Raw genomic sequence first — 25,074 nt, forward strand, 5'->3', positions numbered from 1 at the left:
GTGGCCACAATAATATTTTTTGTCTGTCGTCACATGACGAATGTTTGTACCGAATCTCGTCGCTCTACGACAAAGTTTACTTCGGCCCCTCCCCCATTGGCGTAATGTATTTTCACTTTTGTAGGTGGCGCTGTCGCGCCATTTTTTTTTCCCCCAATATGAAACACAAATTTTAATAAATTTTTCGCCGAACCTGAATTTTGGGCAAAGTTTGGTGAGTTTTCGACAATGTTCAGGGGGTCAAATTCCTGCTCAAAGAGCAGAAGAAGAAGAAGAAAGAAGAAAGAAAGAAAGAATAATAATATTTCCGAGAAAAACAATATAGTCGCTTTCGCGACAATGTCATATTATACATTTTTGGAAAGCTTTCAACGATCCGCACGCACCCGTGGGGGTCCTGGGTGGATGACGAGCGCTTCGCGCTCGTCATCCACTATATACCCCCATTCACACTATATACCCCCATTCATTTTAATGCAATAATAAGTATAAAGGGCCCACACCTCCGGTGTGGGCTGTCACTGTTTTACATGGTGAGTTTACGGTTGACATGGGGACAGCGCTTCGCGCTGTTTTTGTGCGCTCCGCGCACTTAGGTTCAGTGCGCTGCGCGCACTGCGCTGTGATTGCGATTACAATAGGCCCTTGCGACGGCAGGCCGCTCGGGCCTAATTAAAGCCGCAAGCGGCATCGAACGGCCCTCGCGGGCCGTGCCTCCTTTAGCGCCTCTATCTATCCACGCCATAGCCCTACCGAGAAAGCCAGCGTGGCCACACTGCTTTTTATTGCCCTCATATGCCATTAATCGTTGTGAGTAAACATCTAAGCTACATTTTTAGCCCCTCCATGTAAGCAATGGCTCCAGCCTGCAGAGGGCGCTAGCGCGCCAATACACTTTTTAATTTCACAATCAGCATCAGACGGCCCTAACGGGCCGTACTTCCATGACCACTGTCCACAAGCTCCTGACAGGGGGCGCTAACGCGCTGTAATGTTGCATAATGTGAGATTCACGTGTCAGCCCCATTATAATAACATGGGGGGCCCTGGGCGTCACCATGGCAACACCGTGCAAAATACGATATGGGTCCCATTGGCTTTTTGGATCGGGACGCCATCAACTATTTTTGTGAGGAATTTCATCCATTTCCGACCAACTAATTTTTTTCCCATAATGCAATTTTTATTTTGCACCTGGAGGGGGCGCTATCGCGCCCAGTGTCACTTTTTCACACGTGCTGTGTCCAGGGGTGAAAGGTTAACAAAATGTATATTTCCGATTTTTAATCGGAGTTTCTTTGTGCGAATGGGAGTGATTTTTAGTTTCCGATAAATCGTAAAATCCTTGGTAAAGATTGCGGCTTCGCCGCAAACAAACCGTAAAACTTAGCCAAAAAATTTGGATAACTTTTGATGCCCCACATCTCGAGATGAGCTGGAGCGATTTTGAGCTCATTTGGTGAAACGCCCAAGGAGGAGTTTGTTAAAATGTGACGTCAGCGAAAACGCTGACTCAGCATTCTCCGGATTTCCTGTCAAAATGGCGGACTTCCGGTTTGTCAGGGGGCGTGGCCACAATAATATTTTTTTTTGGTCGACACATGACGAATGTCTGTACCGAATCTCGTCGCTCTACGACAAAGTTGACGTTGGTCCCGCCTCCATGGACGCAATGTATTTTGATTCACCATGGCAACACCGTACAAAATACGATATGGGTCTCATTGGCTTTTTGGATCGGGATGCCGTCAACTATTTTTGTACCGAATTTCATCCATTTCCGACAAACTAATTTTTTTCCCATAATGCATTTTTTCTTCTGCACTTGGAGGGGGCGCTATCGCGCCCAATGTTACTAATTCCCATTTGCTGCGTCCAGGGGTGAAAGGTCAATAAAATGTATATTTCCGATTTGTAATCGGAGTTTGTTTGTGCGAATGGGAGTGATTTTTAGTTTCCGATAAATCGTAAAATCCTTGGTAAAGATTGCGGCTTCGCCGCAAACAAACCGTAAAACTTAGCCAAAAAATTTGGATAACTTTTGATGCCCCACATCTTGAGATGAGCTGGAGCGATTTTGAGCTCATTTGGTGAAACGCCCTAGGAGGAGTTCGTTAAAATGCGATGTCAGCGAAAACGCTGACTCAGCATTCTCCGGGCTTCCTGTCAAAATGGCGGACTTCCGGTTTGTCAGGGGGCGTGGCCACAATAATAATTTTTTTTTGTCGTCACATGACGAATATCTGTACCGAATCTCGTCGCTCTACGACAAAGTTTACTTCGGCCCCTCCCCCATTGGCGTAATGTATTTTCACTTTTGTAGGTGGCGCTGTCGCGCCATTTTTTTTTCCCCCAATATGAAACACACATTTTAATTAATTTTTCACCGAACCTGAATTTTGGGCAAAATTTGGTGAGTTTTCGACAATGTTCAGGGGGTCAAATTCCTGCTCAAAGAGCAGAAGAAGACGGAAGAAAGAATAAAGAAAGAATAATAATATTTCCGAGAAAAACAATATCGTCGCTTTCGCGACGATGTCATATTATACATTTTTGGAAAGCTTTCAACGATCCGCACGCACCCGTGGGGTTCCTGGGTGGATGACGAGCGCTTTGCGCTCGTCATCCACTATATACCCCCATTCACACTATATACCCCCATTCATTTTAAAGCAATAATAAGTATATTATTGCCCACACCTCCGGTGTGGGCTTCACTATTTTACATGGTGAGTTTACGGTTGACATGGGGACAGCGCTTCGCGCTGTTTTTGTGCGCTCCGCGCACTTAGGTTCAGTGCGCTGTGCGCACTGCGCTGTGATTGCGATTACAATAGGCCCTTGCGACGGCAGGCCGCTCGGGCCTAATAATATTTCCGAGAAAAACAATATCGTCGCTTTCGCGACGATATCATATTATACATTTTTGGAAAGCTTTCAACGATCCGCACGCATCCGTGGGGTTCCTGGGTGGATGACGAGCGCTTCGCGCTCGTCATCCACTATATACCCCCATTCACACTATATACCCCCATTCATTTTAATGCAATAATAAGTATAAAGGGCCCACACCTTCGGTGTGGGTTGTCACTGTTTTACATGGTGAGTTTACGGTTGACATGGGGACAGCGCTTCGCGCTGTTTTTGTGCGCTCCGCGCACTTAGGTTCAGTGCGCTGCGCGCACTGCGCTGCGATCGCGATTGCGATTACAATAGGCCCTTGCGACGGCAGGCCGCTCGGGCCTAATAATATTTCCGAGAAAAACAATATCGTCGCTTTCGCGACGATATCATATTATACATTTTTGGAAAGCTCTAAGCGATCCGCACGCACCCGTGTGGTTCCTGGGTGGATGACGAGCGCTTCGCGCTCGTCATCCACTATATACCCCCATTCACACTATATACCCCCATTCATTTTAATGCAATAATAAGTATAAAGGGCCCACACCTCTGGTGTGGGCTGTCACTGTTTTACATGGTGAGTTTACGGTTGACATGGGGACAGCGCTTCGCGCTGTTTTTGTGCGCTCCGCGCACTTAGGTTCAGTGCGCTGCGCGCACTGCGCTGTGATTACGATTACAATAGGCCCTTGCGACGGCAGGCCGCTCGGGCCTAATAATATTTCCGAGAAAAACAATATCGTCGCTTTCGCGACGATATCATATTATACATTTTTTGAAAGCTTTCAACGATCCGCACGCACCCGTGGGGTTCCTGGGTGGATGACGAGCGCTTCGCGCTCGTCATCCACTATATACCCCCATTCACACTATATACCCCCATTCATTTTAATGCAATAATAAGTATAAAGGCCCCACACCTTCGGTGTGGGCTGTCACTGTTTTACATGGTGAGTTTACGGTTGTCATGGGGACAGCGCTTCGCGCTGTTTTTGTGCGCTCCGCGCACTTAGGTTCAGTGCGCTGCGCGCACTGCGCTGTGATTGCGATTACAATAGGCCCTTGCGACGGCAGGCCGCTCGGGCCTAAAAACTCTTACAATAACAATATAGCGCCGCCTGCGGCGGCCCATATTTATATCGTCGGAAAGGTCTCACGTCCAGTAACCCACCCGTGAGGTTCATTGTCAAATACGAGCGCGTTGCGCTCGTATTTTACCACTTCTTTGTCAATATTTCTTAATGCGTTTTTTTTTCAGATTTTTGTGTGAGCAACAATAAAATATGAAACACCTATATCATTGGATAGGCCTCAATGCCCTGAGTATAGTAGTGTTTTAGGCATTGGGGAGTGGCCATGGTCGATGACGAGCGCGTTGCGCTCGTCATCGACTACTTTCTTGTCAATGTTGCGCCATGCCTGGATTTTTCACCTTTTTTCACACGAGCAGTTACAAATGTGCCGCTTTCGCGGCACACGCCTATTTCACCGGACAGGGCGTGGTGCCGGGAGTCCCCCTATTACTGTCTAATGCATGGGGAGCGCTCCGCGCTCTGTTTCTTGAGCGCTGCGCGCTCTTTTCGGGACGTGCGCTATGCGCACGTCTTTCATCAGTGCGCTCCGCGCACTGCCGTACAATTACAATAGGCCCGAGCCCTGCCAGGCCGCTCGGGCCTAATAATAATAATAATAATAATAATAATAAAAATGTCATTGTCTATTCACTAAAGTTTCCATTACCTTTCTGACTGTTTGTCCAGCAGCTTTTCTGGCGACAAAGCTCTCTGGGACGCCCACAGCTGCAGACATTTTCTGCTCTGAAGCCGACAACATGGTAAACTGTAACAAGACGACAGAAGTGAAGTAATACCAAACTAATAGCACCTAATTAAAGGGGATGTCATCAGGATGATGAGACTGCACCTGTCGGAGAAACACCATCCATTCTGGTTTACACTGGGAAATCAGATCATAAGGTGTGACCAGATACACCAGGTGAAGGTAACTGTTGAGCAGCAGACCCTCCAGACCTTTAGAAAGGTCGCTGTACAGCATGCCACTGTAGGTCAGGTCCACTGAGCCTGGGAGAATGGGTGACATATATAAAGCACAAATGGCAGGTTAAATTATTGCTTAATTTGATAATGTATTTACTGAAGTGTTACACACATTAAGTGGCCATTTATAAAAGATGTGAAATCTTGAATACATTTATGTCAACTATGTTTTGGTGGAAATGTGGTCTGTGTCATAAGCACTTGGCATTATAACATCCAAATGATGACGTTAAATTCTTACCTTTATATGTGGCTTTTCCCAGCCGAGTGACTTGCAGAGTTACATCCTGTGCATCGTGTTTGGCAGTGATGAGCCCCTTCTCTTTCAGCACTTCAACACACTCCAGTGCAAAGTCCCACAGAGATTTCTTTACACACAGTTGCCCCTCTTGTACAGAAAGAAGTGTGCCAGAGAGGAAGTCTTTCAACTGCTCTAATGACGTGGTGATCTGTAACAATAAAGTGTGATGTCTCGATAGATGTACCTCAGGCATTGGATTAATTTGGCATTAAATAATTTACATTTAGTCCAATGAGTGACAGGATGAGACTTAAAACTCCTTTTCCATCTTCATACATCAAGTTGCTATAACAGGTCTCCATTGGGGCACAAACAAGTGACGTAGCCTAAACAAAAAAGTACTCGTCTGAAACCACAGCTACAAGATTACAGTAATATTAAAGCATGAAAAAATACCATCTTTCTCTCCTTCTCCTGCAGAATAAGGATGCTCTCTCCTTCTGAGTCGATTCCCGCTCGACCAGCTCTACCCACCATTTGTTTGTACTGACTTCTCTTTAGAAACTCAGTGGCCACAAATGGTGAACGCAGAATTACTCTGAGGTGAAGCAAACATAGTTAATCAAAAGCTAAGAAAAGAACACAATGATTATACATGGCAGATGATCATAAGGCAGTAGAACAAATGGCTACTTTTTGACAACCTTTTCTACAAGCTACTAATATACAAGTTAACAATATGCTTAGCTTACGGGATAGCTATTTAACCCTTTGTAGGGCAAGTGACTAGGATATGTCCTCCCTGCTGCACATCTGTAAGGTAAAGAAGTATGTAGTCCTCACTCAGCCAATCAGACGAGATCACCCGACATCACAGATCCCACTACTGTGGTTTTGACCAATCAGCAGAGACCCGTTTTCTCTGAAGTCTGAAAAAGACCCACGTCTGGCTAAATTCATGGTTCATTTCTTTACATAACTTGAAAACTAACCCTGGTAAGTTGATGAAGTCACACATTTTACTGGTAAATAATTGTGCTAAGTGATGACATATGTGTTGGTTTTGGAAGAGGTAGTGAAATGAGTGAAATTACAGCATGAAAAAGGCAGGCACCATATTTGATCATACACTTGAACCTACTTAATAAGTTTTGTCCATATTTTGCCTATGACAGGTGTGATCATTCAAACATCAATATCACGAAACACAACGTCTCCTGAATGTCAGCAATACCAGACTAAATAGTAGTATTTTTGTTTACCACTTAAGGGCAGGGCACCAAATATGGTAACTTCGCTCACATTGATTTTCTGCATGATACTAAAAAATGTTAAAGAGGGGGTATTGTGTTTTTTTCAGTCACATAGCACCAGTCTATAGCACACTACAATGATGACGAAACCTTCTGTTGGTCTGTCAATGCAGTAAATTAGAATAACTGCCTTGTATAAAATTGCTCTCTCAAAATGGCTGTAGCGAATGTCTTGAAATAGGCCTCTGTCTCTTTAAGAACCTCTGACCCTTTCCGACACGCCCCCTCCACACGCTGTCTGTGGCATCAGTGGGGAGGGGGTTCTGCTGAGGAGCAGTGGTTGGTTACTCGGCTGGTGACAAAAGCTCGGAGGCGTCTCCAGGAGGTGGGGGCGTTCCTAGGAGGACTCAGGCAAACCTATCCCTAAAATGGCTGCCATCAGAGTTTTTACAGATTACTCAAAAATACGTGAATGTGCCAAGGCAACACTTCAGGCATGTTTTTAATGAGGGAATGACATAATAACATGATGTAAAGCTTGAAAAAGTCGATTTTGCATAATACACCCCCTTTAAAATAGAACTAAACTTGTGTTATGTCCCTGAATAACACTTAATTTGAAGTATTTCAATGAGTGCCCTATAAAGCAGTGTTTCCCAACCAGGAGTACGGGGACCCCTGGGGGTACTCAAGGACCTAGCAGGGGGTACTTGGAACTATTTCAGATTGAAAAAAGGGGAAAATGTAACATCATTTTTATAGGAAAAGCTATATTCTTCAGTAAATATTTTTCAGTGGGAGAATTTTAGGTTTATTGTGACTGCAACATTGTCCTTTTTTTCACAAATACCACTTTTAAGTAATTACTTTCTAAATAAACTGTAACACCCTTGAGGTAGGGGGTACACGGTTGACCACTGAAAGGCCAAAGGGGTACGAAAGACAAAAAACGTTGGGAACCACTGCTATAAAGGGTTAACTTTCTCCCCTCACTGACCTGCGAGCTGGAAGGTTGATGCCAGCAGCGAGTGTGGAGGTGCAGGTCAGGAGGCAGAGGACACCACGGGAATATGCCTCCTCCACAAGTTTTCTCTCTTCGGTGGTAAGGCCGCTGTGGTGGTACGCGATTCCAAACGGAACGGTCCTTCTGAGTACAGGGCACATATTACCATTCCCACTGTCCCGCAGCTCACAGAGGAGGGTAGATTTCTCTGCCTCTCTGTGTCTTAGATAATTCCTTTTACATAAAAAACACAAAATCACCAAATGACACAAAATAAATAAAGAAAAATGCACACGCTGAAAGGATGGCTTACTCTTTTAGATACTTGCAAATCATGGATGCAACATTTTCACAGTTCTTTTTGGTCGGGCAAAACACCAAACATGAATGTGAGGGAATGACCTCGGTTACCAGGGCGATGATATGATCAGGGTCAACTTTCTGCATCCCACTTGAGTACTACAAAATAAATTTATATTGTATACAACACACAGTAATGTTACAGTAGAGGTTTATTTAGGCCATAACATAGTATTACTAAGATCTTGTTGTAATGAAAAGTTGAGCATTTTCAACAAAATGGAATTCACATAAAGCTGATGAAATACATACATAACCCAAGGTACAAAAGAACAAGTATTCAATATATAACTTTTTTTTTTTTCTATTGTGAGGTATGCAGTGTCTACAATTACCAACTAAAATGATTTACCTTATAATTGAGAGGACGCGACAATCTGAAACATTCTTCCTCCTTTGGGTCCACTTCATAAATTGCATCCTTGAGTTTGACATACTCCTTTAGCTGGACCTGAAAAAGGAATAATGATAAAGATGTTATGCTAAAAAAAAAGAAAAGAAAAACTTCCTTAGCAGTATGTTCTTTTTTTAGTAATTATAATAAGTCACGTACAGGTCTGAAGTCATTGGTATAATTTTCAGCTTTCAGAAATGTCTGGATGTCCTTAATATTTCCCAGGGTGGCACTCATTCCAATGATCTGGGTCGTTTCTGAAAAGAACAATACTCGTGGTAAAAGCTGCCACATGTAAAAGTCGGTGATACTGTCACAACTTACTACTTATGTACAGAAGCTTGGCTATAGTCATTTCAATAATTGCCCCTCTGCTGCCATCACCCAACATATGGAGCTGAATTTGAAGGACAGCTATTTAAATATCAAGAGAAGCAGGGAAGTAAACGTGCTTGATTCAAAATGTGTAACATTACCTCATCCACAACGACCAGCCCAATGTTGTCCAGTCTATTCGTCTCTATCAAAGAGTTGACCAGACTGTGAGCCTTTTCAATAGTAGCAATGTATAGACACTGGCTCGTTCTTCTCTTGACTGGGGGGAACTTGCCCTTACTGCCAGCATACTCCTCTACCATGAAGTTTAGTTCTAAACCAAAGCTGGCCAATCCACGTACCTTCCCCAAACACAGACACAGGTCCATGAACATGTAAAGTAAATGCCACTTTCTGTCGTCATGTGCAATTGACAATTTCACATACCTTCTCTTGCACTAGGGATACGTATGGCAATATCAAAAGACAGTCTTTCTTTCGACAAAGCAGCTCTTTGAGAATCAAGATCTCTGCCACAAGTGTTTTTCCACCGCTTGTTGGCAAGGAATAGATGAGGTTTCTCCTTTGCTGAACACATTCCAGGTTTAGACACGTCTCCTGCCAATCTGGTGACATAAAAAGTGAAGGCTACAGACTTTATGTACAGCGTGTATTCCTCGTGTAACTCTAATACATTACCATATAGACTCTTAATTCCTTTAAGGTTGTGTAGAAGGTCCTTCACTTTTGTAGGCAGCCCAAAGAAGGGGCCCAGGTCAGTGGATTGTGAAGATACAGATTCCATGGCCAGCAACGCAACATTTATCTCCTCTGAAACCACAGCTTCTTGCAGCACCACACTGCGTGACACTCTAAAGGGAGCTGCTGCATTAGACAACATAGTTCTTTTCAGATGATCGCTCATGCTTCTCCGCACACTGGGATTATGCATTCGTCTGTTATCTTCATTCCCATCCAGCATAGCTCCACGTTTGGCTCTCTTGGTCGAGTCTTTAAAGGGAGTCGATGTTTTCTCAACAGCATTACTTGAATTTTGACTATTTTTTAGGATTTCTTGAAAGTTCAGCTGCGAGGCCGGTAAGTCCATTAAAGGCTCATCTGCCAGACCGTCTAAAATGGAGTCCGAAAGAGCATTTTCACGTGCTTGGTTTACAAGTGTAGCTCTTGAAGATCTCAGAGAAGTGAAGTCAGCACTTTGATGATCTTCAGCTTTGATTTCAGTACAGCTGTCGTCCTCCTGCTGCCCTGCATGTGCTCCAGCAGAGTCCAACTTGGCCAAGATTGAGCTGTCCTCCAAAATGCTATCATATCCCCCAAAGAAGTCTTCATTATCACTACAGTACTGTTGAGAATGAGGATTAACATTTGGAATTATCATATAAAAGAATCCAATATATTAGAGAACATACCTCTGTACTTTTAACATCAGTCATAGGAGAGCCGTGTAAATTGTTAGATTGTCTATTCTGTAAACTCCCCCTCTTTTTGGCAGGTGTCAAGTAACTTTTAAGCCTCTCCCTGGATCTCTTCTTTCCTGAAGACACTCTTTTAATTCGGATACTCTGTTTTACATCCATACCCACTGTCGCATGGCTTTGGCTCTTGTACTCTTCTTTGACACAAAAAATGAGCTAGCCAAATTCAGCACAGTCGATTCATTCTCTTTCTTTGCACTAAAAAGTGTTTGAGGGTCATAGGTAAAATGGTCTAAACAAGGAAAAGCGAGGTAAAATAAAGTGCAAAATAGGCACAGCAAACACATAAAACATCTACATCAGGGTAAAACCAGACAAACTGTTCAAGCATTAGAAAAATCGTTAGTATGTAACAACACACGGCACGAATTTGAAAACAAGACCGTTGTTTTGAGTTAAGAGAGAAACTGATTACTATTTCCGGTTTTGGTCAAGCGTTTAAACCATGGAGTTTATACTAGTAGTCTGTAAGTTAAATATCATGAAGCACACTAACTTTAGATGCACAAAGAATACAACGAGAAAAGAAACATCTTTTCGCCTTCATGTAATTTAAACATTAAAAAACAACATTTCTCCTGTAATAGGCTTGTAATCCTCTTGACATGCTGTAAACTCTTTGATAGAGGTCCGTCCAAAATGTCTTCCCAGAGAAAAACTGAGGATTTTTACAAGAAAATCTCTGGAAAGTGACATGTTTTCTTCCGTGTGCGTGTTGACAGTTGTGTTTGTCTGTCTATGTTCGTGATCAGTGTTGAAAAATATCTTTCTTTCGAACAAAATATAACGAGCCAGGATATAATAAGATAGAGAGTGGAACCAATGACAGGCAAAATACAGGGAAGGTAAAGTGTAGGGACCGCTTCCTGTCCTCTGTCAGGTCAACATGTTCGCAATGAAAAGCTTCAGGGACCTAAAACCTGTTTTTGAAACACTTCAGAAAACAGGTAAGCGTAGATATTGAACAAAAGTCATGTGCTTTTGCAAACCATAAATCAAATAGATTGAAGATTGCAATACATCTTACCTCATGTAAATATGCAATACAGGTTTTAAGTGTCTTTCTACGTCTTCAAATGTGATTCAGCAAAAGGATGTGGTAAGTTTGGCTTTTGAAGTCACTTTAATGATATGAACATTTTTATTAGTCTAATCTATATCCTTAGCTTGTAAATATGGAGAATCCTTACAAAGAGCCACCGAAAGGATGCATCCTTTGCAATGTGAATATTGACTTCAAAAATATACAGGTATGTATAGGGTCTGATTTGTGTACTCTGTGGGCATCAAAGAGTGTAATATTATACATATTATTCTTTCTACAGCTGCTGTCCCAGTTTATTTCACCTCAAACAGGGAGGATATATGGTCGCCACTTGACTGGTACACAAGAACACAAAAGAAACTTGCAGAGCAACAAAGTCTGTTTTTATTCAAGTTAATCTTTATTTTCCCAGGTTTGTGCGGCAGGAAACAGAAAGAAATATCAAAAGCTATAAAGAAAGCTCAGTCTCTGGGTGTGTATTTTATTTCTAATATATTGTAATTTCTTCAGTTTTTGAGAATATTTGTCACCCCCAGGTTTCATGCCAGTGACACACAAGCATCCACAGTTCATGCGAGATCCCAACATCTGCAAAGTTAAACTAATGGGACCGTCCACTATGAAGTAATGAATAAACTGTACTTATGTCCTGTTGTAAAGTCCAATGTTTTGCCTTTGTGCTTCTTTTTAAATTCTTGTGTATATTATTCACATTTATGATCTCCATAAAACTCGGGAACCGACAATAAATTTTATGATTCACAATTTTGAGCATTTAGGTCATTTTTGTACGTTTATGGTCATTTCCATGTGACATTTCTGTGGGTCTCTTTCTTGATGTCCATTTTCTTTGAATCCGCTCTGACTCCATATCATCCCCTGATGGGATTTCTGACGGTCCTGCTTGAATACCCTCATTGCTTTGTAGACTAGAGCAGAAGTCAAGTATTGGATATGCTGCACTGGTTAAAGTCTGAGATTGGAACAAAGGGGAGCTGCCAAACAGGGCTCGAACGGCTTCATGGAGCAAGATGTTCCTCTTTGGCTCTGGAAGAGTATTAGCGGGTTCTGATAAAGGGGAAAAAAACATGATATCCAAGCTCTTGATTTATATTGGACACAACAATGAACATACTGGTTTAAGAAGAAAAAAAAGCTCTACCTTTTAAAAGCATGTCTGATTTTTGCTCATTAACTTTTCTTCTAAGAGCGGAAACTTCCAACTGCAAAGCCTCAAGCTGCCTCTCGCTGTTCTCAACATCTCGGCACATATTCTGTCCAATGACCAAAGAAAGTTGGACATATCGGCACGCAAAAGCGACACACACGATCAATGATGTGGATTTCTTACATATAGCACTGATTGTAGAGAATCATTCATGTCGTTTATGTCCTCCACTTCATTTAAACATCCATTTGAGGAAAAGAAATTAGACCTTGAGTAAAAAAGTAAACGTTAAGCAACAGCATGAACTGGGTAACATCAAACATTGTTTCCAACGTACCTGTGCTTTTTAATGGTGACATTGTAACCCACTGCAGAGCACAAAGCAGGCGCCTTACAATATGACACTGGGTCAAGCAAACTCAAGTTATTTACTAACACTGGAATGCTAGTCACCTGGCTGGAAAAATTATACAAGAGATATGTTGTGACTTTATTGATCTCACAATGCGTTTCCAATGACATCACACATAGTTCCGGTGGCCATTTTGAATGCCGAAGTAGCATTATGCAGTACTACAACATGTAACAATATCACTACTAAAGATAATAATGAAAGACAACTAACAGTTTTTATGTACTCGTAATCATTGCTCAAGAAGATAAAAGTTTAGAAAACGCCCCAGAGACGCACGTTTATGTGATAAAACCAGCAAATGTGGCACAGACGTAGCAGCTCTGTCTGTGGAGCTATAGCAGGACATACCAAAGATCTGCTTCACTCTGAAGACTAAATGAACACATCAAAGAGGAAACTAAAGCTGCTCAAGACGTTAGCATGCTACCGGTTAGCAACTGTCAATGGCTTCGACACGATAAACACACGTGTGGCTCACATCTATGAACACTGAGGAAATACTACAGTACCAGCTCAGCTCTGACTTCTGTCACATGTTGTATCCAAGTCTAAATGTTTGGAGAGTGGTTCAGGGCTTTCTCTTGGAGAGGTCTGAGCTAAATGCTAATCGGTAGCATGCTAACATCTCGAGCAGCCTAAACACTGACTTACTGGCTTCTTCACATAAACGTGCGTCTCTGGGGCCGTGTTTTTACTGTTTTCTTCATGAGCAATAATTACAAGTAAATAAAAATGCCACTGTCAATCAGTTTTCATCTGAGTAGAGATATTGTTGCATGTTGTAGTACTGCATAATTCTACTTCGGTGTTCAAAATGGCCACCATAACAACAAAAGTCACATGACTGAAAAGCATGTATAGATGGGGTACCTGCAACGCAAGATGTATGCTGCATATTCTGTCTTATGAGTGGAGCCAGATACAGTAAAATAACTTGGCGTCAACAGAAGAAATATCATATGAGGATTGGACAAAGTACTCTTCAGGTTCTTGTGGATAGTCTTCTCTCTCAATGTCATTTGTTGCTTTGTGTTCCTTCTCTGCTTATACCAGCCAATCACACTTTCCTTCAGAAATACAGAGAGAAACGTTAGGTTTTCCCCTGTGTGAAGTAATAGTGACATAATAATAGAAGGTATGTTACAACTATCTTCCTCTTACAGGTTTGCCGTCCCCCAAAAGCTTTTGTAGAGCATTAATATCAACTTCTCCTGTACTGGTATAGAAGCTTTGAGAGAACGTTGAAATGAGTTGCAGGCTTCTCAAACAAAACTAACAAAAAAGTCAAATTAAAACTAACTTACCTGTGAAGCTTTTGACATGCTATGTGCTTTTGAATATCTGTGCAAGTAAGCATAAAACCCCTGTTAAAACATGATCACAAAGAAATAATCAGCGTTAACTTAAAAACTCACTGAATGTTTCCTCGATGTGAATGAGATCTGTCTGAGAGTCATTGATGGTGACCTGCTCCTCAAATACGCTTTCTCCGAGAATAAGACCTTCCTTCAGAGATTAATAAGAGTCATTTAGATACATACATTTTTACACATAAATTAAATTCACATAACGTTACATTTTCCTAGTACAAGACAAGTGTGCAGAGTAACTGACGAAAAGTTGATGCTAGCTATTAGCTAACTAACTTGTACTGGCCTCTCAATGCTCCCTATTGATTTTAAAAACGTAGACAACGCTTAAACACGCATTCATTTAAATATTTTACCACATCTGAATCGTTGTTTAGATGCTGAAACATCAGAGAAGACAAAACTATCCCAGGCATACGGACAGTTGACTTGGCTCCCGCCGCCGCCATGTTTGTTTACAGTTCCAGATGTGAGCAGCGTCAACGAGCGGCGCGTGCAGTGCGTTGACCGAAGCGCTTTGGCTTCAAATGTGCTGAGAACTGGGGAAACGAATATATATATTTTTTTTTAATGTGGATGAAGTCTTTCGTTGCAGATACTTAGGGCGCATGTATTTCGCTCGTTGTGTTAGTCAAGATATGTTAATTTAAAGGTTGCCTAATCCTCCTTCGACTAACGGTATTCAGCCCCAGAGCTGCCACAGCGCGAGCTCCTCGGAGGCAGGCTGGGTGTTTTTGTGGTTTCTCTGTTTCAATAGAGGGAGGATGACCTGACCCAGTGACACACAGAGGATCCCCGAGAAGTGGTGATGGAGGACCTGTGGATTATGGCACTAGGACTTCTACAGCTGTGGATGTTTGTGGTGGTCTTCCTCATCATGTTGCCTGCCATGTTTGGTCTCTCATTGGGGGTCACTGGAGTTTACATACAGATTTTAGTCAAAATCCTGGAGGTAAATAATAGTATTTCCCCAGCTAAATATTTAAAAAACAATTATTCATGTTTGTTTATATGCAGTGGGCTACAATTCGCATTCAAAGAGGACGTCAGGAGCAACCCAGTGTTCCTGTCCCTTTACCAAATGGTAAGTTTTTGGCTTAATAAACTGTCAAGTCACTATAACATGTGTCTGCCAACTGTTTTTCCTGAACGGCCTCATTATACACTGTTGTAATAAGACTTCTGACTGAGCGTGACTGACATGGGACTCTTAAGTGTGGGAAAGGGCCAGTTGCAGTTCCGTATTTTGTTTTCCGAACATTTTGTTCCACTTTATGCAGGATTTGTCTCAGCTCCTGACAGGATCATGTGACTGTGTGTGGGAGTATGGGGCTATTTTATTGGCTGTTTGCTGAGCTGAGATGCCATGGATATCCTGAAACAGACTCAGACTGATGATGTAACTGAATGTTGCATAACATTAACCAAATAACCACCACGTGGTCAGCCCCCACAATCTGGAGCAAATCAAACACATAACTATGCACACTAAACTAAACCATAATCTTGGCCTTTGTGATCTGACCTTCAAATGCTCAGTGACTGAACCCTGAAGAAAATTGTGCTTGAGTATACAGCTGAAGGCAATCCAGGTTCAACTGCAGTCATAGTGCCTTTTCTTAAACCAAGGCACTATGAAGCTCTCAATTACGTTCTGGCGAGATGGGTTGTTTGTACTTCAATTAGTAGTAGTTTATTGTTAGTTGAATATACTAAAATATTGTTTTATATTCATGTGTACGCATATTCAATACAATTGTAATCCTATTGTATTCTTATGAATTAAATCATATTAAAGTAACCAGTAAGACTTTTAGCTCACATTTAGAACTATTTTAACCCTCAAACTTCCCAATGGGGCGACAGTGGCGCAGCTGGGGTGATGGTGGCGCAGCTGGTAGAGCGGGTCGTCTCATGATCGGAAGGTCGGGGGTTCGAATCCCACTTCCTGAAAGTGCACACTGTCGTTGTGTCCTTGGGCAAGACACTTCACCCACATTGCCCCCTCATTCATACACCATTCATTGGTGTATGAATGAGAGTATGAATGGGTGAGTGGATCCTTGCTGTGAAGTGCTTTGAGTGCCTAATGTTGGTGGAAAAGCGCTATATAAGTTGAGACCATTTACCATCCCTACTATACTTCGCTCTGAGTCAGTGGAATTTCTACCACTCAGTTCTTTGTGTTGTAGGTATTATTAAACGAGACGGTGGCTCTATGGAGCAGGAGATGTGTGAGCTGCGCTGCTCTCGGACCACCGTGGGAGGTGAATTTGACCTAAGTGACGCCCTGTACTTCTTTAAGAAAGGATTGGAGAGCATTGTGGATGACGAGGTGACCCAGCGGTTTTCCTCAGAAGAGTTGGCATCTTGGAACCTGCTCACACGCACCAACCACAACTTTCAATACATCAGCCTGCGTCTCACCATCATCTGGGGACTCGGGGTCTTTGTGCGCTACTGCATACTGTTCCCGCTCAGGTCTGTCCCATTGTAATAGGCTTGTGTGTTGCCCTGGCGACAACATCTGCCTCATCATAGATTGCACAGTCTCAGTCTACTGGATTATTGTATCCGTTTAAGTTTGAAACCTGCTCTTATCTTTAGACTAACTCTTGCACTCATTGGTCTGTCGTGGCTTGTCCTTGGTTTAACTATAATTGGATTATTACCAGAGTTCAGGTATATGACATATATTGATATGGTATGTTAGCCTCATTGTAACCTTTTAAACTGTCATTTGCAGTCTCAGGAGTTGGCTGAGTGAGCTGGTCCATCTGACATGTTACAGGATTTGTGCCAGGGCTCTGTCAGCCACTATTCGTTACCACAATAAGTTAGTGTCAATTGAAAACATCTTATAAGCAGCATTGCTTTTTCATGCGCCTGTGTTCTCTCAGATTTAAACTTATGTATCATTTACAGAGAGAACAGGCCACAAAGGGGTGGCATATGTGTGGCAAATCACACAACACCTATCGACATTGTCATTCTGGCCAATGATGGCTGCTATGCTATGGTGAGTCTTATCAGAAATATCCTTACATTATACAGGACCCTTCAGATCCTGTGGTCCTGGTATGACCTTTTGGTTAATGTTCAGGTTGGCCAGATTCACGGGGGGCTGATGGGGATCATACAGAAGGCTATGGTGAGGTCCTGCCCCCATGTCTGGTTTGAAAGGTCTGAGATGAAGGACCGCCACGCTGTGACCAACAGGTGAGGCAATATTTCAACAAACATAGAGAATACTAGTTCAGTGGCAAGTAGACATAAAACATTTTGTATTTAATGTATAACATTTGTCCTAAACTCAACAGATTGAAAGCACATGTTGCAGAAAAGACTAAACTCCCCATCCTAATATTTCCTGAAGGTTGGTTTTAAACTGTCTGTTGAACTTGTAGTGAATATGATTTGATCCTTATTTGGATTTTAAAGGGACATGCATCAACAACACGTCAGTCATGATGTTTAAAAAAGGAAGCTTTGAAATTGGAGGAACAATATATCCAGTTGCAATCAAGGTGAAAATCTGAAAGAGTTAAATAAATGTGCCAACTATGAAGAGTATAATATACTTATGTTTGTCATAGTATGATCCTCGTTTTGGTGATGCTTTCTGGAACAGTAGCAAGAACAACATGCTCAGCTACCTTCTGCGCACCATGACGAGCTGGGCAATAGTGGTCAACGTGTGGTACCTCCCCCCAATGACTATTGAGGTACAAAATGTTTTTAACTATTGCTTGTAAAGCAGAACTAAGTAACTCATGCCCCTGGAGGCCACAAGTGCCACTGCAGGTGTTATAGCATGTTATGCTTTAAAAAAAAAAAAAATTCCCACTCAAACTTGGCTGTAAAGTAAACTAAAGCTAGTTAGCTTTGCCCATTAGCCTGTTATCTTCTTCTTTGTGATTCCATTAGTGTGTGTACGGTCTCGGGGTCGGTGCAGGGAAAGTTGCAATTGTGGTTTTCTGGCCAAAGACACCAGGGGGAGATGAAAGACCCTCCAATCATCCCATTAACACTTGTATTACCCCCAGAGGGACTACGAAAAGGATTTTTTAAGTTACATAGTTCTGCTTTAAATATATGTTATAGTTATTGGTACACTGGAAGACTGACAGAGATAGTCCCAAAAAATAAGTGCATTCATAGTAACATTGTAGTGTTGAACATTTGAATGAGTTGGAGACGTTCCCTCTTGGATCTGAAGTTATTTGGCAGCCATTGAAGTACAGATAACATGCCTCTATTTCAACAACACATACTGTTGTATTAACTCGATTTTTAAGCGACATGTCATTATTATTTATTATGCGCTCTGTTTTGGCCCAGGAAGGGGAAGACGCAGCCCACTTTGCCAACAGAGTGAAATCTGCAATAGCCAGTAAAGGAGGACTGCTTGACCTCGCCTGGTGAGAACTGAACTCATTTACTACCAACGCCCCTCTGTAGCGTCAAATAAACACCCGCTTTTTCCGGACAGGGACGGTGGGCTGAAAAGAGGGAAGGTAAAGGATCATTTTAAAGAAGAGCAGCAGAAGATGTACAGCAGTATCATTGTGGGGCAAAACGACATTAGCGCGTGTGATGAGATGCGTTAATGGCGCACCGAGTTGCCTTGTGTGCGAAATGCGCGGTATAAATAAAGCTGCCCTGCCTTGCCTAATGAATCATTGGACAGTGGCCTTTTTTATGGACTGCCACATTATTTACCTGAAGTGCCTCCAGGTGGAACGCATCAACAAATGTGACCGTTCAACTTTCAACCACTGTAAACAGTATCAGTCTTTGTTTATAATGTTATGTATGCAGCTACTGGCCATTTCTGAATAAATACGTGACATTTTGCAATTTATGTCTTATGTGGGGAGATTGAATGTTCCAAAAAAAAAAAGTGAAACGCCCCACTGATCCCACCCACCAGTTGACGATGTGTTGTTATGTTGGCAAAGGCGGGTCGTTGTAGCACTTTGGATTTACCAGTAGGAGGCAATATTTACTCACAAATGCACTCATGTTCCGCTTTAAAAAAGTCTAATAATGCGCCACAGCCCGTCGATGCTTCACATAAAATATTTGATGGAGTGAGATGCTATTATTTTTTTGTTGTTGTTTTTTTGTTTTTTGTCACTTAGGCCTATATCATTTTTTAAAGATGAACACACATTATATAGTTTCATGTATCTATTACCTGAAACAAGTTAGGGTTAGTGCGCTGGGTGTTTTATCTTCTGAGCTGTATGAACATCTATGACCCTAACATCCCTCCATTGTCATAAACAATAACACAATGTCTTTACAGCTTTTGTTTTTTTTTACACAACTGATCAACTGTTGGGGAAAGCTGTTTTATTTCCCTTTTTATCCCTTTAATAATTCTCTTGCGGGAAATGGTGGCCAAATTCCACACAGCGCTGTTGAAGGGCACTTTTTGTCCTTGTAAACACAAACCCATCGCTTGTCCTTTTTCTAATAGGAGGCGGTGAGAAAGCCTGCGCGTGTGGATAAAACAGCGGCCTCACTAAATGCCGTGCACAGTGGAGTATAGGGGCTGCAACATGTTTACTGTGACGGTCCATAATAAAGAAAGCAGACAGTGTGAAATAGCATTTGAGTTATTCTTCCACACACAACAGGCTTACATTTCACAGGCTTTTCTGTCTCTCACTCTGGAACCGCGTCCTGCGCTCGAGCGGCTTCAGGCAACCGGCCATAATAACAATCCTCCAACTTAAATTGCTTGAACAGAAATGTTTGTTCTCCCCTAACAAGATTGTCAATTATTAATAGGATCTAAAGCCGATTCTATAACTCAATTGCTGAGGTGGGATTCTTGGCGAGAGATGCCGGGCCACACCAGTTACCGTGATGTATGTGTCTGCACATCTTTATATCCAATTTAATGTGATTCGGATAGATTTCAAAGGAACATCATAAAAGGCATTGGAGTGACCCCCAGCCTCGGGATGCCCGCACACTCCATACCACGCCACGCTCTATATCTTTAATATGTTCATTTGCCTACTTGTTTCTTTTCCTACAGGCCTGCACAATAACGCCTATCGCTAATTGCAACAGGCAACGCGAGATCTTGAGTCACCACGCGCTCTGCGAGCCTAAAACTAAAAAAATATGTTCATTTAAATATGTGCAAAGGATCAGTTTCACTCGTTATTTTCCTAATTTACTACTTTTATTCTAGCCTTTTTTGTCCTGGTTTGTTTTTTGTTTGTGTATTTTAGGCTATAGCTGTTTTGTCCCAATTTAATGGGAAAAAATATATAATACAAATTATGTTTAATGAGACGTTGTTAAAAGGTTTGATAAAATATCTCAATATAGCCTAATTGTTTATAACATATGCAATCACCATGACATATTGCGCAAGGCCTACATGTGTATGTGGACTGTAATGTGATGTAGATAGATTCCAAAGGGACATCATAAAAGGGACCTGGACTTGCCTGGATGCCTGTGTACACCAACGCTCTGTATTTTATTATGTTGATTTCATTTGCCCACTTTTACGTTAAACCTCCGGGGGTGATCTATACAAAACACAATGCAGGTGTACACACAAAGTAAATATGAAGATGTTTCAAAATTAGATCATTCTTTTGAGGATGAGAGCTGCCTTTACAGAGGACATCATTAGAAATGGTGGCTCTGCTGGGAACTGAGCAGTTTGACCACTCACAAGGGTAAATGACCGGGGTCTTCTTTTCTTTTTTTTTCTTCTTTTTTTTTCCGCAGACTTGCCATTAGTTGGAGGGTAATGCCTCTAAAATACATTGTTCAGACATCTATTCGGACCGCTGCTGTAATGCATGTGATGCTGAGGAGATACAATGCAGCTCCAAGAGAAAATCAATACTCAGAGAGAGAGAGCCGTGCACTGCTTGAATACCACTGTCTGTGCTCTGTCACAGGCATATATTTCAGCATTTCTCTGTTACTCTGAGATCTTAAGTTGTCTGATTAATTGTACGGTGTATGACAGCACGATATTTGAATTATTTTTTTTTAGATTGAAAATTATCAATGTAAGTGCTTTTGATTTTCATAAGTTGAAACATAAATAAAAGCTCCCTCTTTTTTGGCTTTTACTGCTGCAGCGTTTGGGTCACACTGACCTTCAACAGGCTCTTTATTTCCCCTGCAATATGATTACAAGTGACTAAAAAGTTTCCCTTCAAAATATGTTCAGTTTGGATTGTTTTACACCAAGGCATATTTCAAAAAAAGTAAAAGATTTGCATCAGAAAGCATTAAACAACCGCCTTGTAATGTCTTTGTGTGTTGTTTTGCCCAAACGAGTTGTCAAAAATGCCCACAGCATGTAAGTGTCCTCCTGTGGCTGTGGTCAGGGGAGGGAAATCTGAGACCAGGCCTTCTGCAGCATCCGCCCCCCCCTCATTTGCATACTCTAATGAAACGGGCTATAATTGGGCGCAATTGATTTTTTTTCTTCACGGCTTTGATTGAGCTACAATTGAGTCTGAAGTTCCTCAAGTGAGAACTGATTGATTTGTGGTTTAAATTCCAGTTTATTTAGTTTTAGAAAAAATAATTATGAAGTGGCGCTATGATCGGGGAGGACGGAGCCTGGACTCGACCCGCTTTTTGTCCATTCACTTTTCCTTCTAAGGGGAAATAATTTGCGCTGTCAACCACAATACGTCCAAATGACCAAACAATTCATTGCAATAGTGGAGTGGGATGAAAAATGTCCTTGGATGGGGTACATGAAGGTGTGAAATTGCAGACTACCTTTAGCCCGCGCCGTGTGCCTCAAAAGGTATTTCTTGCTTTATTGACACAGTAGCTGGGTTTCACCTTGATGGCATCTTGGCGGTACGAATCTTCCTCCAGCCTTGATTGCTTTTGTTTCCAGGTCACCTCCTATCTGTGGCTGCAACTTTTTCAATTTCTACGGGGCTTTTTTTTTTTTTTTTCGCACAACGCCTTGGAAAATGGAGGAGGGAAGGAAAGCGCAACCACAAATTCAGATCTGCTTACAGTCATGCTTAAGAGGGGAAACACACACACACACACACATATGTATACTGTCATCAGCCGCCCCGCAATACAAGTTCATCAAAGAAACAATCAAATCAATGCCACGGTTCATTAATATAAAATTATCCCCCCCCCCCGTTGGAAGATTAATTGCATCAAACTTATGAGAGTGTGTTTTGTTTGAATCTAGAGCTGGGGAAAATGATCGATGATGAGAGGGCCCGTGATGAATGGAGGAAGCGGCGGAACTAAATTGAAAGTGTACTCATCCGTTCTCCCCTCACAACTAATGACAAATTGAGCATGTCACGTCCAACAATACACGCGCAGGTTTATCATCCTCGCGCTCAGCCGTAAATGTTGATGCTGACGTATATTGTTCTGATGGTACTCCCTCAAATACATGCGTTAGATCCGACGGGCCAAAGGAGCATCTCACGGAAAATGGACCACCTGGGATTCACCGGAACAAAAGGAGATGTACAATTTTAAGTGAAGTTGAAGTTGAAGTGGAATACTCACATTCGAAACTGTGGGACCTTCCTAACATTTAGAGGGATCCTTAAAAAAATGGTTGAAATCCAAACAGTCATGCTCCCATTAATGAACCTTTCCTTGGACTTTCTCTTTGTTCCTGTTATTGCTTAACTAATGTTGTCTTATTGTGTGTGTTTGTTTGTTTTTCTACCTGCCTTCGGACAATGGATGAAATTTAGCTTTTGCGTTGATTCCAGCATATTTATGTGGAAGCTGTCGGCCCACACATTGATTAAAGCCACACCGTGTAGAATTTCACCCATTAAATAAAATGGAAATACAAGCATTTATTTTATGCCAGATATTTTCATCACTGAAAAACATAAATGTGCAAACAAACATTTACAAAGCTCACCCCTCCGAAGATAAGACTGTGGACTTTACCGGGAGTGGGTGCGTCTCCAGCTCGTCTCCATGGAGATGTGACGAAAGGCAGTAGAATTTGAGGAAAAAAAAAAAGAAAGGTTCTCATCCAAATCCATTCTTTTATTACACACTGCAGTAATAGCATTTTCTGTGTTGAGCTGGTCATTAAGAGCATGTTTTATTTTGTTGGCAATAGTAGAGTCCAAAATGTTGCGCGGTGTGGCTTTAATATGGACTGTCCTAATTCAAATTTAAAAAATGAAAAAAATAAATTTAAAAAATTCAGTCTGAATTTTGTGGGACCGGTGATATTTGTGCGTGCTGTTAAATATGCACACAGAAAATACAAGAAATTTGTTTTTTAATCAAATTGAGTAAAAACAAGATTTAAATTGAAACTACGAGCAAAAGTAAATTGCTGAAATGGACCTAAATGAGGGAAAATACGATTGAAAACCGAACTCTTGGGCATTTTCGAGTTACCGCATTAGCAGAAAATGTGATATTGCGTCTAACAATAATTTGCCTGAATGAGAAAAATGGAAGTGCATTTGAGCTGCTTCATTTAATTATCGGCGTGGGTGCGTAATGTGGATTTCTATAGATGCGCTTCGTCTCTTTTCCCCATTTTCTGGTCCCAAAGCAAAGCTGCGCGGAGTCGAAGCATCCCATGGGGGAAACCAAACCTTGACCTCCTCCAGCAACAGCGGCGACTGCTTCACCAAAACGGAGCCTGTAATAAAAAAACAAAAAAAACATCTCTTTATTTCCAGTCTGAGTGGAGTCTAAAAAACCCAGAGTTGGAATATTTCCTACTTTTCCGTATTCAAAAATGTATATCTGTCAACGAGCAGAGTTACAGATTATCAAATTCCTATTAAGATTGCGTTTGGCCTGGCTCCATGCGACGCCGCCATCTGTGAATTGTGTTGCAGATTGTCGTCCTCCAGTCACGCCAAAACACAAACAGCAAGGATAGTTTATCTCGTTGACGTTTGTTTAACAATTACTATTTTTGTCTCCCGTTGTTGAAAAGTTTGATCAAGCTGCACGAAATAAATCATAACTTTTATTATAAGCTACCACTGATAATAGCATGAATCGATGTTTTCAATAAGGACAACACCCTTTTCACCTTAAACTGTATTATTTGGGATATTCATTTTTACCTCATGGAATTTGAATTTGAATTTGTTTTTGCTATATATATATTTTTTAACATCTTGTCAGTCCAAATTCTTCAGCCTTATTAAAGCGACTTCCAAAATAAAATTGCATTGATTGATTTTATTCCAAGTTCATTTTTGGCAACTCAATGCAGAATGTCATCCATCATGACTTTTTTTTTTTTGATCAGCGCCTCCAGAGAAGAGGTTCATCTCTCCTCTTCTCCCAACCAGCGCAAACGCAGCCGCAAAGCGCTCCAATCTCATTCTCAGCAGCTATGCAGTGGAAAAAACCCAGTTCATTGGAGCAGCACCACTTTACAACTTGTAGGCAAAATGAATACTTTTAATTTCTGCGCCTGGGATGGCCCCCGAGCCGCGCGACAATGTTGATGGATGATGTTTTAATGCGACTGAATGTTATTTTTACTGAACAGGGAAAACTATAAATTTCGACTTCATTGCCAATGATTGTGCCCTATGCATAAAAGCGCATATGAATAATGGCCTCTTGCAGCAGATGTTACTTTGCAGAAACCAATTCCTCGGATAAGATTTGCCCAAGATTAATTGTCTACAGCTGTTCCATGGCCCGGTGCAATCTTAATACATTTATGATAAGTTTAAAGGCTCACTGGAGGCAGCGGAGCTTCCCCAGTGCGGCTGCTGATAGAAAACGATGCTTTATTCCTACATCTGGATTCATATCCTCCATCAAACTCATCATTAGCTTTTATGCAAGACATCGCAGAGGCCAACCATCATTACCGCTAAGACACAACAGTAGCATACCCTGTTCCTTTATCCTCCCCAGGCGCCTCATCATGCCCATATTTTCATCTTTTACCTTTTTGAGTGACTGAATTATTCAGATTTGTGCAAATGGCTTGTTTTCATTTTTCTCGCCTGGAAGTGGAAATTGAAAATGACCCAGCGTGACCTCCATCTATTACTCA

The 25,074-nt window shown here is 41.7% G+C and overlaps 4 protein-coding genes across 7 annotated transcripts in view; 2 read left to right on the top strand and 2 right to left on the bottom strand.

The window, feature by feature from the left end:
• helq (helicase, POLQ like) overlaps positions 1-10,145 on the bottom strand; it is a 52,176-nt gene extending 42,031 nt beyond the window's left edge. The window contains exons 1-14 of one of the 2 annotated variants that reach the window (XM_079551703.1): positions 9,958-10,145; positions 9,227-9,890; positions 8,975-9,153; positions 8,689-8,889; positions 8,537-8,609; positions 8,372-8,469; positions 8,171-8,269; positions 7,772-7,917; positions 7,453-7,692; positions 5,659-5,800; positions 5,484-5,588; positions 5,203-5,410; positions 4,828-4,985; positions 4,645-4,743 (exon numbers count right to left, since the gene is read on the bottom strand). In XM_079551703.1, coding sequence (XP_079407829.1) covers positions 4,645-4,743; positions 4,828-4,985; positions 5,203-5,410; positions 5,484-5,588; positions 5,659-5,800; positions 7,453-7,692; positions 7,772-7,917; positions 8,171-8,269; positions 8,372-8,469; positions 8,537-8,609; positions 8,689-8,889; positions 8,975-9,153; positions 9,227-9,890; positions 9,958-10,125 — 2,580 coding nt within the window. In that variant the 5' untranslated portion in view covers positions 10,126-10,145. Of the gene's footprint in view, positions 1-4,644; positions 4,744-4,827; positions 4,986-5,202; positions 5,411-5,483; positions 5,589-5,658; positions 5,801-7,452; positions 7,693-7,771; positions 7,918-8,170; positions 8,270-8,371; positions 8,470-8,536; positions 8,610-8,688; positions 8,890-8,974; positions 9,154-9,226; positions 9,891-9,957 lie in introns of those variants that run through there. The other variant, XM_079551704.1, reaches the window with a different exon arrangement.
• A 715-nt stretch (positions 10,146-10,860) lies between these two features.
• mrps18c (mitochondrial ribosomal protein S18C) lies at positions 10,861-11,760 on the top strand. Its single transcript, XM_079581991.1, has 6 exons — positions 10,861-10,970; positions 11,073-11,122; positions 11,190-11,273; positions 11,349-11,406; positions 11,481-11,540; positions 11,605-11,760. The coding sequence occupies exons 1-6, from the start codon at positions 10,910-10,912 to the stop codon at positions 11,694-11,696; spliced, it is 405 nt and encodes a 134-aa protein (XP_079438117.1). The 5' UTR covers positions 10,861-10,909; the 3' UTR covers positions 11,697-11,760.
• Positions 11,705-14,513, bottom strand: abraxas1 (abraxas 1, BRCA1 A complex subunit). Of its 2 annotated transcripts, XM_079581967.1 has the most exons (9): positions 14,378-14,513; positions 14,067-14,157; positions 13,956-13,992; positions 13,813-13,879; positions 13,522-13,718; positions 12,574-12,693; positions 12,420-12,504; positions 12,231-12,342; positions 11,705-12,136 (listed from the first exon to the last, which is right to left on the bottom strand). In XM_079581967.1, the coding sequence occupies exons 1-9, from the start codon at positions 14,468-14,470 to the stop codon at positions 11,844-11,846; spliced, it is 1,095 nt and encodes a 364-aa protein (XP_079438093.1). In that variant the 5' UTR covers positions 14,471-14,513; the 3' UTR covers positions 11,705-11,843. The 2 variants fall into 2 exon arrangements, with proteins under 2 accessions (XP_079438093.1, XP_079438094.1); XM_079581968.1 differs by lacking the exons at positions 11,705-12,136; positions 12,231-12,342; positions 12,420-12,504 and having other exon boundaries at positions 12,580-12,689.
• Positions 14,514-14,690: 177 nt separating this feature from the next.
• Positions 14,691-18,899, top strand: gpat3 (glycerol-3-phosphate acyltransferase 3). 2 transcript variants are annotated; one of them, XR_013794176.1, is made up of 12 exons: positions 14,691-14,973; positions 15,039-15,105; positions 16,214-16,502; positions 16,629-16,703; positions 16,768-16,857; positions 16,947-17,040; positions 17,125-17,240; positions 17,342-17,397; positions 17,463-17,548; positions 17,656-17,746; positions 18,363-18,442; positions 18,514-18,571. XR_013794176.1 is itself a non-coding variant. In XM_079581953.1 (12 exons), exons 1-12 carry the CDS (start codon positions 14,830-14,832, stop codon positions 18,629-18,631), a joined length of 1,344 nt encoding a protein of 447 aa, XP_079438079.1. In that variant the 5' UTR covers positions 14,691-14,829; the 3' UTR covers positions 18,632-18,899. The 2 variants fall into 2 exon arrangements, 1 of the variants encoding a protein (XP_079438079.1); XM_079581953.1 differs by having other exon boundaries at positions 17,618-17,746; positions 18,514-18,899.
• Positions 18,900-25,074: the final 6,175 nt, after the last annotated feature.

Source organism: Gobius niger, assembly GCF_951799975.1.
Source record: "Gobius niger genome assembly, chromosome: 2".
In the NCBI taxonomy this organism is placed as follows: domain Eukaryota; kingdom Metazoa; phylum Chordata; class Actinopteri; order Gobiiformes; family Gobiidae; genus Gobius; species Gobius niger.

What these genes read in the sequence shown, in the direction of transcription:
- mrps18c (XM_079581991.1), top strand. Translation starts at nt 10,910, where the DNA reads ATGTTCGCAATGAAAAGCTTCAGGGACCTAAAACCTGTTTTTGAAACA. An exon ending in TGATTCAGCAAAAGGATGTG is followed by an intron (nt 11,123 to 11,189) that starts GTAAGTTTGGCT and finishes CTATATCCTTAG; the next exon opens with CTTGTAAATATGGAGAATCC. An exon ending in ATATGGTCGCCACTTGACTG is followed by an intron (nt 11,407 to 11,480) that starts GTACACAAGAAC and finishes TTATTTTCCCAG; the next exon opens with GTTTGTGCGGCAGGAAACAG.
- abraxas1 (XM_079581967.1), bottom strand. Translation starts at nt 14,470, where the DNA reads ATGGCGGCGGCGGGAGCCAAGTCAACTGTCCGTATGCCTGGGATAGTT. An exon ending in TTTTGGGGGACGGCAAACCT is followed by an intron (nt 13,719 to 13,812) that starts GTAAGAGGAAGA and finishes GTATTTCTGAAG; the next exon opens with GAAAGTGTGATTGGCTGGTA. An exon ending in ATCAGACATGCTTTTAAAAG is followed by an intron (nt 12,137 to 12,230) that starts GTAGAGCTTTTT and finishes CCCCTTTATCAG; the next exon opens with AACCCGCTAATACTCTTCCA.
- gpat3 (XM_079581953.1), top strand. Translation starts at nt 14,830, where the DNA reads ATGGAGGACCTGTGGATTATGGCACTAGGACTTCTACAGCTGTGGATG. An exon ending in TGCATACTGTTCCCGCTCAG is followed by an intron (nt 16,503 to 16,628) that starts GTCTGTCCCATT and finishes TCTTATCTTTAG; the next exon opens with ACTAACTCTTGCACTCATTG. An exon ending in TATATCCAGTTGCAATCAAG is followed by an intron (nt 17,549 to 17,617) that starts GTGAAAATCTGA and finishes TGTTTGTCATAG; the next exon opens with TATGATCCTCGTTTTGGTGA.